The sequence below is a fragment of the Limulus polyphemus genome, unplaced genomic scaffold, assembly GCF_000517525.1.
Source record: "Limulus polyphemus unplaced genomic scaffold, Limulus_polyphemus-2.1.2 Scaffold280, whole genome shotgun sequence".
NCBI lineage: Eukaryota > Metazoa > Arthropoda > Merostomata > Xiphosura > Limulidae > Limulus > Limulus polyphemus.
In genome coordinates, this window is record NW_013665890.1 from 667,024 (window position 1) to 681,013 (window position 13,990).

The 13,990-nt window shown below is 29.4% G+C and overlaps 1 protein-coding gene across 2 annotated transcripts in view; it reads left to right on the forward strand.

The window, feature by feature from the left end:
• Positions 1-11,523, forward strand: part of LOC106457008 — a 45,453-nt gene extending 33,930 nt beyond the window's left edge. For both annotated transcript variants that reach the window (XM_013916395.2, XM_022382819.1), the window contains exons 10-13: positions 371-456; positions 816-929; positions 3,096-3,197; positions 3,784-11,523. In XM_013916395.2, coding sequence (XP_013771849.1) covers positions 371-456; positions 816-929; positions 3,096-3,197; positions 3,784-3,837 — 356 coding nt within the window. In that variant the 3' untranslated portion in view covers positions 3,838-11,523. The remainder of the gene's footprint in view (positions 1-370; positions 457-815; positions 930-3,095; positions 3,198-3,783) is intronic.
• Positions 11,524-13,990: the final 2,467 nt, after the last annotated feature.

Here is a 13,990-nt window from a genome sequence, read left to right on the forward strand (position 1 = left end):
ATGATATTATGCTATATTAACTGGTATAATATTAACAAAAAGTAGTTTAATTAAATTTTGAAAAACTTTATGGCATGTGTAGTAATAGATGCACATGGAGAGAGGGTTAATGAAAGAACGTGCATATGAATAAACATTTGAAATAATTGTAAATTTATTCCTAGCTTGTTAAGTGGCTAATGTTTTAACCATTGATCCATTCTCTTTTATATATATGTATATATATATAAACTTTGGCTTTATGTAGCCGAAATCTTAGGACTTTGTTATTTTTTGTTTTATTCAAATCTGAACATACTTGAATGTATCTTCATCTACAGTAACTAATAAAAATTAATGTTTAGGTTTTTATTATTGTATATTTATTCAGCTCAAGGAAAGATGAGCAGCATTATCTCTGAAATTTTCAACATCAATCATGACTACTGGGGCTCAGCTATGTCAACTTTAGCCAAGGTAAAATTAATCTTTCAACTTTACATTTAATTAAAATCATCTATATGATTACTTACTTTAATTTTTCATAACAGGTCGTTTGTGCACTAAAGTTTTAATAGCTTAGCAAAACTTGTACAAAGGTTAGTAAAGTTTCTTTTAGTAGATCACTGAAAACTAAATATGATATTTACCATACCTTTTGAAGACCTAACTGTTGCATATAAAACCATTTTACAGTCGCCTGTAGAGTTAAATCACATTGATTTCTCAAAGAAAACTTGTGCACTCCTGCAGTACATGTGATTTGTGCTCTTGGTGAATTTTGTTATCCCTTGAGATTAACAACAGTAATGATTTTTCATTCTGTTTCTCTTTAGACAGATATGAAGTCACTTGTAGAAGACATAAACGACAAACATATGGGTCCATGGGCTGAGCTCTGTAATAAGGACGGCATATCCAACACTCCTCTCAATCCATACTTGTATGAGGTAAGACAGTTTTGAACCTCAGTATGCAATTATGACAGGTGTAATTAGTTTTGATAAGTTAACAGTTCTTGAAGATCTATTTAAAAGCAATTTGAAAATATGAAGACAATACAAATTTGAATATTTTTCAAATTGCAGGATGAGAAAGTAAGCTCTTATTTACTGTGTAGATACATCTGTTTGTAAGTAAAGAATATAAATTGAGTAATAACACTTTTAAGGTGTTTAAATTGGGTGATGCAGAAGTTCATTGAAAGGGGAAATAATTTGGAAATGGAGAGGCATAGGGAAAAGATTGTTAGTGATATGGAATGAGGTGGTGTGGGCCTATTCTGTGACAGTATCTTTAAAGTTGTTCAAAGCCATGCCATTAAGAATTTTTATTAATATGCACACAGATGCTTAAAAACTGGAAAATTATTATAAATCTATGCCTGGAAAACGTGCCTTTAGTTTCGAAAAAGTAATGGAAAATAATTTTAATCCCATTCATATTGAAATAATACATACTTGTGTTTTATTTTTCAATGTATTTTGTATATTATTTGCCCATACTAACTATGTAACTGGTTTGTCGATTTCAAAAATATTTGCAAAAAGCATCACGCGTAACCTATTGGCATTTCTATCGGAGTTACTCACATCCAAGGTTGCAGTCATAAATAACACAAGACAAAGCAGTTTATTATGACAAGTGATGGCTTGTTTAAATACTATTTGTGGGTGTTTTTATTAATTGTTTAGATTTAACAAAGCATATTCATTTCATTCTCTTTAGTATCATGAGTTTTTAGTAATGGACACAAAGTTCCCTCACTACTATTTTTTCTACTAAATTAACATTACAAAAGCCCACTTTTTTATCTGAAACTTACTCCAACATGAAAAATTGTAGAAGAGTTAGAAAAAACGTGTTAACATATCATAAATATTCTGTTTTAATCTGAAATGGGAACAGAAGGGTTTGTGTCTTGCCTCAAGGCTAATATGAATACACATCTTGCTCTTATTTTCAATGACTATGGTGTCTGAGATGCGTGATGCATGTAAAGTATTGGCCTGAGGTTGTTTTTATTCTACTTACCTGACCTGGCATGTAGATTTTTGTATGAAATCTTCACATTTCATACATTTTAGAACGATGCAAAACTAGGCAGTCTTTGGCTTAGCTGGCTTTTCAATTAACTCTCATTCTCACGCTTATAAGCAACTTAACGGCAAATTACCCAAACACTTCATTATATAAGATCGTTTTCATAGAAATGACCTTCTGAAATTAGGTTTCCACCCAGTGATTGTAAACTTCTTATAATCACATGTCAGTGATTTATATTAATGTGCTTTTTATGTGATTGAACTTGCACGTACTTATGTAATGAAGATATTAAGTGTTATCCTCTGCTATTACATAGAATTTAAGTAAATATTTACACTATGACAAAGATGAGTCTTTGCCTTCTGTTCTGTTACTTTAAATTTTCCTCTCTAGCATCTTTCTCTGGCAGTCTATGTGTAAACATTGCCAAAAATGCTTTGTGTCTGTATCATGTATGTAATTATGTTATACTAATATTCTGAATAAATAAACATTAATAATAATGGGCCTATATGAACATAGTTTACCATTATGGGCAAACAAATAAACATCGGGTATTAAATGCAGAAAGTTTTTATGACATATATCATCAAGAGTTTTTCAGTATGTTTAGGACTAAAAGATTCTGGACAAGTGTATTTTGCATTTAGCATTTTGAACTGGAAAAGTTGTTGTTTTTTCTGAAATTTTTAGGCAGATGAAGATACTTACTTTTTTGTTATAATTAGAAAACCTAATATATTTGTTTTACTCATGTGGCAAACTGATTTTATACTTACTTATTAAGTTATAGGCAATATATTGATTATGTATAAAAGGAACACCTCATTGGCTGTAAGTTGTAAACACTTAGAGAAATATAGGTATTTTAGTTAAAAAATGCCTTTCAATTTGGGAATCAAACTAAAAATTTGTAATTAAATAATCATAACATATTTAGGCCCATATTGTACTTGCTAAAGAGTTTTATTACAAGATATTAAATATTAATATGTAAACAAAACCTAGTTTATGAAAGAAGTGTTGTATTCTCCCTTCATAATCATATGAGGTGTTTTTTTATTCTTCAGGAATTTTTGTATGACAGAAACATATACCTGGATGGAAGTAAATTAGAAAGCACTGGATTTTGCTATGAAGTTCCTAATATCACTTTAGATAGAGTGAAAGAGGTACGTAAGGTGATGAAAAAATGAAGCTTAAAAATTAGAAATATTATGTGGTTCCAAAGTTAATAACATACTCATTCATTTAAGCTCTCGGCTAGCAAGAAAAATATATGTTACGTGCAACTGCTTAGTATTATGCTTGCACAGTTTTTTCTACTTGTTGGTATGACAACTTCAAGAATAGTTAAGATACAGGTTTACACAATGTTGTTTCTTTAATAGATTGTTTAGGCAGAGTATTCATGATGAAACTTTGTAGAATGGATGGTAACTGCTTGTTGTAGAGACACAAGTGCAGAGGATGATGTTTTGAAAGTCTTTAGTCTTCAGGTCCTGAAGACGAAAGGTGGAAAACCTTTGAAAACCCTCTACAACAGGCAGTTGCCATCCATTCTACAAAGTTTCAATATTGTTTCTTTTCTTACTCAGAAATTTTACCTTTTCTGTTTATTATGTTTACTTGTTTGTGTAAACACTTGTGCATAAACATAAATTTTTTGTTTCAATGACTCGTTGAAAGATAACTTTTACATAATATCTCTGGCTGTCTCTTTAGAAGTTGATAAACAGATCTTTCTGTGCACAACAGATTCTACAAGATTATGCTGAAATGGGACTGTTTCCAAGATCTCTTCTGTTGTGACATGGCCAAATCTTCATTCAGCAATTGAGCAGTGAGAGAATATGAAAAATTAGAAAACCATCCTTTCTAGTCACTGGTGTGGAAAGGAAAAGCTTGAAAAATATTCTACTACAAAATAACTAAACATTTATGCATTTCATGCTTCAAACAATGTTTGTTTCTGCTGGTAACAAAACACATTTTACACTTGTTAATGGTACAGCTTAATGTTGCCATCAACACTTGTTTTTTTTTATAATACAGTAAATATTTTGCTTTTTGTGTGCCATTTTTGTGTCATATGGAATAATGATCTAACATGAGGTCACCTTAATTTTGTTTGAATTTTGTATTAGCATTGTACTAGTTTAGGGATTATTGTCAATCATGCTCAAACTTTTAGTTTTCCAAATGATTCAGGTTTTTATTTTATCATAAAGAAATTAAGACATTCTGTAAGGAAGTATTGGCTGATATTGTAGGAACTTTACTGATAAGCATAGTTTGTATGGAGCACTTAATATCTTAAATGTATTAAATCAATATCATAAAAGTGTTTTAAAATACATTTACTCCATTGTTTAATAAAAAACATCTTGACTGTACTTTACTGATGATGATCATGTTCCCTTCATTAAGCATCACCTTGAGCAAAAATGCTTAATAGTCAAACCAGTTAAGCTTTTAAACATAAAAGTATTGTGCTTTGTTTTTCAACATTATGCTATAGGCTAATGGCTGAAACTTGGACATTTTTGGTATTACTAGTTTTCTTGTATCAATCAGACAAATAAATTACATACTTTCCCTGTGTTGTTCAGATGTGAATAAAACACGAACATTCTGTAAATCAGTTTATCTCAAAGTATGCTTTTAAACTACATTGATAAATTTATTATTAAGGCTTACAAAATCATAATTTCTTCAACATTCACATTGAATGTAACTAAAAGAAAACCATGCCTTGTTAACATGATTTTTTCACTCAAATGATTGTGAAGTTCAATTCTTTGTGTACATGAATATTAATTTAAAAAAAACATTTTGTGTACTGTACTGTACTGTATTAATATGTTGTAATAATAAAGCAATATATCAGATTTGTTCACTACTTCAAACTAACATGTTATCAATATAGTTTGGGCATAAGTTTGTTCAGTAGCCTATGTGAAGAACTAAAGCCTCGGTGAAAATGATTTGTATGTTCTTGTAGCATAGACTTTTGTTTATCATAAAATAGTTGTTCATCAACAAGCAACTGCAGTTTAATCTTCATGAAAAGCTAAAAATAGTAACAGTTAGGCCAAATAAGTATAATATGAAAGCATTGTAATTCCAATAGATTTGCATATCTATGTGTAGTTTGTCAAGTTGTTCTTTAAATCTCTGTTATTATCTGTGTAACTGAATGTGAAATCATTGTATATGTATATAAGGAAATTTGAGTTCTAAAGCCTTTGCTGTTACCATTTAGTTCTGATGGACAAGTGCTGCCCCCCTTAAGATGAGTGCCTATTAAAAGTCATTGCCTTCTATCTTTTTTTTTTTATTGTGGGACAAAAGGAGATATTTACATTTATTTTAGATATATATATATATATATAGTTTTCATGTTTTCTAGATCACGACTATTATTGATAAATCACCAAAATACTTAAGCTTATTAAAGCAAATATATTTCACCATTCCAGCAAATTCTTTCAAGACAGATTATGATTTATTGTTGCATTAAAAACTGTTTTTTGATTAATGCACATGGATTTAGTGCTTAAGTGACCAGAATTATCCCTAAACATTCCAAACACCATAAACTTAGTACTTATATAGAAGTGTGACTTTACTTTTTTAAAACCCATACAGTTTTAAGCATGTTGTATTTAATTTGTTTCAAACAACAGGAATAATCATCCTTAGTTATTTTATTTCAATAATAAAAATATCATTTGTATAAATAGGCAAGTTTAACACTGTTCCAGAATTTTTTTAGCTTTCAGTTTGTTTAAAAGTAATTTTGTTTTTTGATATCAAAAAAATTTAAAATGCTTATTTTTACAGTTAACTTCTAACCTGTAGATCAACAGCAGTGTGAATATTCATCAAAAGTTTTACTAAATATTTTGCTACAGAATCTGTAAAAGCTTTAGTTCTGGTGCATCAAAAATATAATAAGCTTATTAAAAGAAAAATTAAGAGAAGTGAGACTATTCATAGTGGTAATAAGTATTGTGCTTACCATTTTATGGTTATCGGAAGTTAAACTAGGAACTTTATTATAGTTACAATCCTTTTTTTTTCTTTTTGCCTCTTAGAATGCACAGATCTCTGTTGGTCAGTAGATGCATCTCTAATATTGTTTATTCACATTAATAAGAAAATAAAGCTTCTCAAAAATTGAAAGAAATCATCTTTGAGCCAAAACATTTTCCTTCATGTTACTTTTGTCTTAATACATTCATGGCTAAAATTTTTTAAGCTTTAATTGGGAGTGTTTTTTCACACTTTGAAGTTATACTTTAATGTTTATAAAGAATTTCAGGAAGCGCATACTTTTTGTATTTATCATGTGTCTGTGTATGTAAAATTCTAACTGGTGTAATTAAGCAATAGTTAAACCGCTGGACAGTATTGGATTACATACATGACATGCTTTGTTTGATATTATGATGCATGATTGATATTTTAATTGGCTTGGTCATTATAATCATATATATTTACAATTAACCTTTTTTTCTGAATTTGCCAAGTTGTCATTATGTATTTGAAATGTTGCAATATCTTTATTTAAGGTTACTCTTTATTTGATACGTTTACTTCTTTATGCTTGTTGTATTATCACAACAAAATATAATAAGGTGCTGGAACAAGCAACCCTAGAAGCCAGGCATGTAACACATGTGATTTTTGCCATGCATATGTACAGTGTTCTAGAAAAGGCCAAGAAAAAAGTAGAGATATGTAACATTAAAAATCTAGTTTCCACTTCCAAATTCTTAAGAATTTTTTAATACTTTGCATAGACTGCTGAAAATATTGATAATTCCCCATTTAATAGCTTTTACAATGTATTAGTTTGATTAAAAATATTTAACCAAAATGTGATTCAAAACTAAGACTAACACATACAATCAAATCATGCAAAGCTTCATTCAGGGTTATTGCATGTTTAGAATTGGAGGGGATAGTAAAGTTTATTTCTTTAAATTTACAATAGCTTGGTATAGTTTAGATCCTACTTTGTACAGAGCAAACAGAAAATAATTCAGTTTGAAGGGAAAATAATATCTTTGAAAACAAAGGTGCAAGGAGTAGTTTACTTTATTTTACTAAAATTAAACAAAAAATAATCTGTCTTTTTTTTTTTTCCATGAGTATCATTTTATCCTGACTTGTTGTGAAACTTGAATATCAAAAGGGCAGAATGTGATGAAGCTTATGCCTCAGGTTTAACTTGGAAAGCTGCCTATAATTCAATGACTTCACTATTTAATCAATATAAAAACCTAATGCAAGTTTTTAATTTTTTATCTTGGTGAGGACATTTACCTTGTACCCTACACATGTATTTAGTGATTCTTTTAAGTTAAGAACCTCTACAAAATGGATGACAGCATTTGCGGTGTTATTGTCTTGACTAGCACACTTACGGTTGAATTTTTTTGCCATGGGCTTTTATGTCCTAATTTCTAGGACTGCTGTTTGTTATGATAACTTTGTTTTTAAAGACATATTCAAAGCTGAACAATGTTGCCAGTTATGTGCAAAGCTTATTAAAACAAAAGTTTTAAGTGTTTATTGGTAAGTCACACAAACACGTATATATATGTGTATACATTTGCTAATAAAAAAGCACATTATGGAAATTTAATTTCCAGTTCTGCATTTAAGTTTATTAAAATTCATAGTTTGTGTATTTTGTTAGTTTAATTGTCTGTGTAGTTGTGCCGTTCATTAATTGTTTTCTCTGAATGTCAACCAAGTAAAGGATGTTTACATCTTTCTCTCAGCCATTCCTTTTTTGCTCAGGTGTTTTTATTTTTAAGTAACAAGATAAAGAAATTGAATACAGTACTTCATTGTTATGTTACCATTTTTGCAGTAATTCCACTTATTTTGTTAGTGATGCCATTCTTGTTTATATAATTTCCATCTTAACAGTATGTGTCTGGTAAGAAAAATAAAAAATATGGTATGCACATAATTTTGCAGTTAAAAGCACAAGGCTGAGAAACATGTAGTTAATTTAAAGCATCATTAGGAAAGGTTTCCAGATGCTGCTTTTTATTGGGTTTTGTGTGAGGGAAACTGATGAGCACCAGTAACTTTTTGATCTATAGACTATCAACAGTCAGACATACTTTTCTTTAATAGATAATCAGTGTGTATTTTGAATATTTAAACTTTGTCTGTTGCTACAAGTGCTCTTGTTTTAAAATATTTTAATATTTCCACCATTAGGTATTGTAATTAGCACGTTTAAAACAACAATTACAAAATTCATTGCTTTTTTTTGTATGAAGTGGACTTATGCTTGTAATGAGTGATTTCCTCTTTTTACTTTACTGTGATGTGAATTTGTTTCTATATTTGCCTTTTTTTTTCAGATTGTCTTAAGATATATTTCTTTTACAAGTAGTTATTGTTAACAAAAATGGATATCAGTATACTTAGAAAATAAAGTTCACTTATTAAAATATGATAAAACTTTTCAGAAGTAGATATGCCAAACCTATAGAACAGGATCTGTCAGCAAACCTAATTGGAGTTGTTCATCTGGAAACAACACTTCTCCATATTGTTCCAATGGATAAATTATAAGTAAGCAAAGTGCAGTTTTAAAAATTGTTAGATTCACATATACATGCTAACTTTTCTAGGCCATGATGTTGAATGTTTCAGCATTTTTTTAGGATTTTCTTTATAAAATTAGAGGTAATATTTTCAAACAAGAATTGTTAGGGCATTAAACTTTACTGTACTTAATAATACTTGAGAATTTAAGATAGGCATGTGTCAAATACAGATAAATTAACTTTGTTTATGAATTATGATAGACTTAATATAACATTAATAATTGACAATTAATGGAATAAACACTCGGTGCTCTTTTGCTTATTTTAGTATTACACTCCAAAATCTAGATTGGTTTGGTAACAAAAATAAATATTTTATGAAGTGTGATTAACATTACAAATCCTGGTTGTGTTGTAAAATCAGTTTCAATCAATCCAATAACAATATAGTATTTTTTTGTAGTATACAAACTTTTCAGTTTTTGTATTAAAAACACAGTTTTTTCAAACACCTATGTATTTTTCAAAGTATTTCTTCAAGGGTATAATCACTCTGAAACAGAACTTAATATGTATTAAAAGTAAAAATTCCAAAATCTTTGTAGCCAAAAGAAAAACATATATATATAATAATGCAAATCTTCATACAAAAGATGAAATTTCACTTCAAACGTTTGTTTACGTTTTAAAGCACGTGATACTTAGCATGCCCACTACAATTTCCTGTTATCCTAGTTTTGGCTTTTTATCATGCTATGGTACTTTACAATCTCATTCAAATGTTTCATTAAGCTAGTGCATTAACTGTACTATATTTAATGTAAAAAATCGTACAAGACTGAGGAGATATTGTGGTTTAATTTTTATCCATCATTTCAAAAAACTATGTGACGTTTTTCACACAGTCTCAAACTGTTAAGCTTTTACAAGCAATAAAAAATAGTGTTTATTCTCTGAAATAAAGATAATTCAAGATTAATAGTTTCTTAGATTTTATGCATACTAGCATCTTTTTTTCAAGTTAAGTACCATCTAATAATTATAAGATATGTATTATGTCGATCTCACTTGATATTCATTATGCAGCACCTGTATGTAACATTTATTAACTAATACATGAAAGCTACTGGTATGCTGAATGTTATTCCCATCATCTTATGAACATGTTGAATTTTAACTAGTAAGCTATTCACTTTAAAAGAAAAGTAGAACCAGTTTACTAACAAAAATTCACACAATGAAGTTATTTAATCTGAGGTCTTGTACAAAGTTTTATCTTTCAAACAGATATAATCCACAATCACTAACCTTCTGTATACTGTAGGTGCTACTCCCAGTGTATTGTATGGTAGATAACTATCTTGATTGTTGGTGTGATGACAATAAATGATATTTATATGACACAACTAAACAATATGATTAAGTGATCAGGTTAGACAAATGTGTTGATGATGCAGCATTTGTCAGTGCATCTAATGACGTTATCACAGTAGTGCAAACTAAACTTACTGATGAGTTTCTGTTAAGTGTTTATTTACAGTTTACATCAGAAATCCAAAACTCTACTTCTACTAAGAACTTAAACAACTCTTCAGATTATTAACCTATAGGCCTGAAGCTTTAACCAACTGCTTATAAATGACATGCATGAATAAATTTATTCTGGTAATTGCCATTGTTCTATCTTGGGTAATATTGCCAAAAAAATTCATCATAATTGGTTTTACAGGTCAAGTCAAAATGTAAAATTTTTGAATTGTGTGAATATGAGATATTTACATCAAAAGTTATGTACTTAGCACAATAAATCATTAATTTTGGTGAAACATGCACATAACCAGTTTTTCAACTCGCTTACTTGTGCTAAAGACTTTATCAGTACAACAAACTTCCATATTTTTGAAGATTGTTAGATAAGTATGTCTTCTGTAAACTACTTGGTCTAGCCACAAACATTTGTAAGGCAGAAGTCGACCTGCAGTATTCTTTTAATTTTAAAGAACTTGCTGTAAAATCTGTACAGTGCAACAGAAATGAATAAAAGTACCTTAAGTACACCTTTAGCTGAAACTCAACAGTTGCATTTGTAACTTTAATAAGTAATAAATTTTTAAGTACTTAAAGAAATCTGACCAAATGGTTCAATTACAGATTCACGTAAATTGATGAACAACATTGTCTTGTAGGTAACATTTAGACATACTATAAGAGCAGTATTCATTCTTTTCAATAAGGTATTCAAGGTTTCACAAAACTCTGATTCAGGGCGACAAATCTAACCTCATAATTTATTAAGTTTTGTTGAATCATTAATATCAATATATTTGGACTCACTTTTGGATAAGAAAGTTTACTTTAAAAAAATTTCATTTATTAAACTTTGTATATTTTATTTTGTTGTCCATGCCTTACACCCCCCAGTGGCAAGACTTATAACAAAAATCTGGATTTTGGTAGCTGTGGTGGGCACAGTGCAGATAGCCAGTTGTGTAGCCTTTTGTGCTAAACTACAAACAAAACCATGCCTTACATTTAAATCATTTTGTCAGGATACTTGAACAGCAGTAGTTACAAAACATTTAAATATACGTTTTAAGTAACACTGTGTTCTTTTATCAGTTATGAATATAGATATCTGTGCATTTCATCTGATGTAAACCTAGCACTTTCTAAATAATTATTTAAAAAATAATATTGTAAAGTAATAGAAAGTCAGTTTGTGTATCACAAGTTTTTTTTCTAACAACTGTGAACTTTGTGTTTTTCTACTTTAGGCTTAGGTGATTGTAAAAGTCATTATTCATATATAAGGGTAGTTTTTCACTTTATACTAAAACTTTGACTCTTGTTTTACCTGTTTACATTTGATCATGCATGTTAGTAAATCTTTCTGCTCAATAAAGCTCAAAGTAATCTACCTCTTTGAATTGGCCTCTTTTTTTTTTTTGTTTCTTTCAAATCTTAGAAATGAGATGACCCAAAACTAGAAAATAAAATACTGTAAAATATGTATTTCACTACCTTGTTTTAGAGTTGTTCACATCATTGTTGTTGCTTTACCATAAAATCACGTATGTATTTATGATAACTGTGTAGCTTTATTTGTACAAAAAAGTGAAACTGCTAGAAACATTAACCATGTTTATATTCTTTGACCCATTCATGATAACTGGCTGAAGCAGATAATGTTATCTTTATCACTATACTTGAAATGGGTAACACAGTTACAAATCATGGACAATTAAGTATATAGTGTCAGATAATCAGATTTGAAAAATAATAATACAAAATGCTTTTGATCTTTATAATCTTACAGTTAATTGAAAGTTAACCAAGTTTTCTTAAAATAAAACCAGAGATATGGTATCCAGGTGACCTTTACCACTAAATTTGAGAAGGTTACTAGGAGTGTGAAGATTACTACACGAAAGTCACAACAGTTGAGTATGTTTGTTCTAATGAATGAGAATTAAATGATAGAATATCAAAAAAGGTAGGTAAGGCATAACAAAATGTTATAATTAGGACTGAAAAAGTACTGTCAATCATTTTTTGCAAAACACTAATACTTCCACATTGTGCACGTCTGTAAAACCTGTGCAGCTGCACGTCATAGATTTTAAGTCTGTCATAAATTGTATCATCTGGATGGAGCTACTTCAAAAGATTCAACCAGTTCTTGAAACAGCTGTGACAAAATGCATCAGACTTCTTAGAATTTAGTTGTTTCAGAAGTCAAAAAGTGTCTTACTAGAAAGTGTTAATGGCTTAACACTAGCTCAATTGTTTGAACTTTTACTAATGTACATGTGGTCCCACGTTCATATGCACACAAGAGATAGTTTTAATTACTATAGTAGCACAGAACATCTGCCTTCCTTTTTTTCAAGATATTTATTACAGCTTGTTAAGATGGTGAACACTATAGCCACATCGAAATTATACTTTTGTAATTTGTTTGCCAAAATTTTTAAATAATTGTATTAATTACACATTAAAAACTATGATTCTGTTTGAACCATACTTGTGTACTTGAAAAGTGAAGTATCCTTCAGTCATCTGGCAACAAGAAAATTAGAAAAATTATGTGCCTAAAATAAACCATGTCACAAGAAAGTGATGAAATAAAGCTACATTTACCATAATACAATACACAGTTTATAATATGCAGTGTTTCAGCAAGTAATACTACTTTTACACTTACCATAAACTGTTACAAAGCAAGAACTATCTGTCCAAATCATTTCGTATACAATACATTTCTATTTCCACTAACAAAGAAAACATGCAGTGTAAAACGAAAGGAATGTACTGTATTGTTTCCAAGTTGCAGCTAGAATGCAATAACATTCAAAACAACATAAAAGAACGAGGAACATAGTTTTAAGTGAAAAACTTCATAGTCAAATTTGCCTTATTAATCATCAATAATTAAATTCTATTGAAGGTAACTTGAACATTTAATTATTTTCCTCTTTAACCATTTTTATCTTTTCACTGTTTCCAGGATAAAGCATGCTTAGAATGACTCCACCACATAATAATAGAATCATCATGATGAACTAGATCGGGTATTACGAATTCATCTTGTACTACATTTAAGTACAGATGAAAATCTTTATCCTACTACATATAATGATTTTCCCCCAGTGGGATCTATTTTATGGACTTGCTACCACTTATGACTATCCTTTTTAACAGTAAAACATTTGTTGTGCAATTTGTATTACATTCTGCACTTTTTACCTGATTCAAATAAAAGTTACATAAAACAGTTGCATCATTTTTCTTTATTTATGCAAGGCTTCTGCAAAAAAAAAATACAATGGATTCCTGAAAGCAGGATATGAAGCTATATATTAGTAGTACAAAACTTTAAAAGTAATTCTGGGTAATACTCGTTACAAGAACCTTAAAGCCTTTGGGTGTTTATATATAATTACTACAAGTACAATATACATCTACCTTTGCATTTTTTTCTCCACAAATGTAACTGAAGATTGTATTATACAAGTAAATCAGTCACTAACCTTAATTCACGAGTTTGTATCTTTCCCAACTGTCTTAAACTTTTGCTTCATTATCTAAATCTTTTTGTTGTTGCTGTTTAGTTACATCTTTAAGTTCAGCATATTGTGTGTTATTTTCCAGGCTATTTTTCTATACACCCTTACAACAGGACAAGTATTGACAGCTACAACCATTATTTTGGCCTAATGTGTAGAAGTCAAAGTAAGCCTTTGATTACAAACATGTATTGAGAAGTAATAAAAAAAGTAATAGTGAACCTTAGTAAATAATACTGTTACCCAAAATTAGAAATCTTTCACTCTATTTTATGAGTTTACCAACACAGTACTTAAGAATAACATACAAGGTATAAT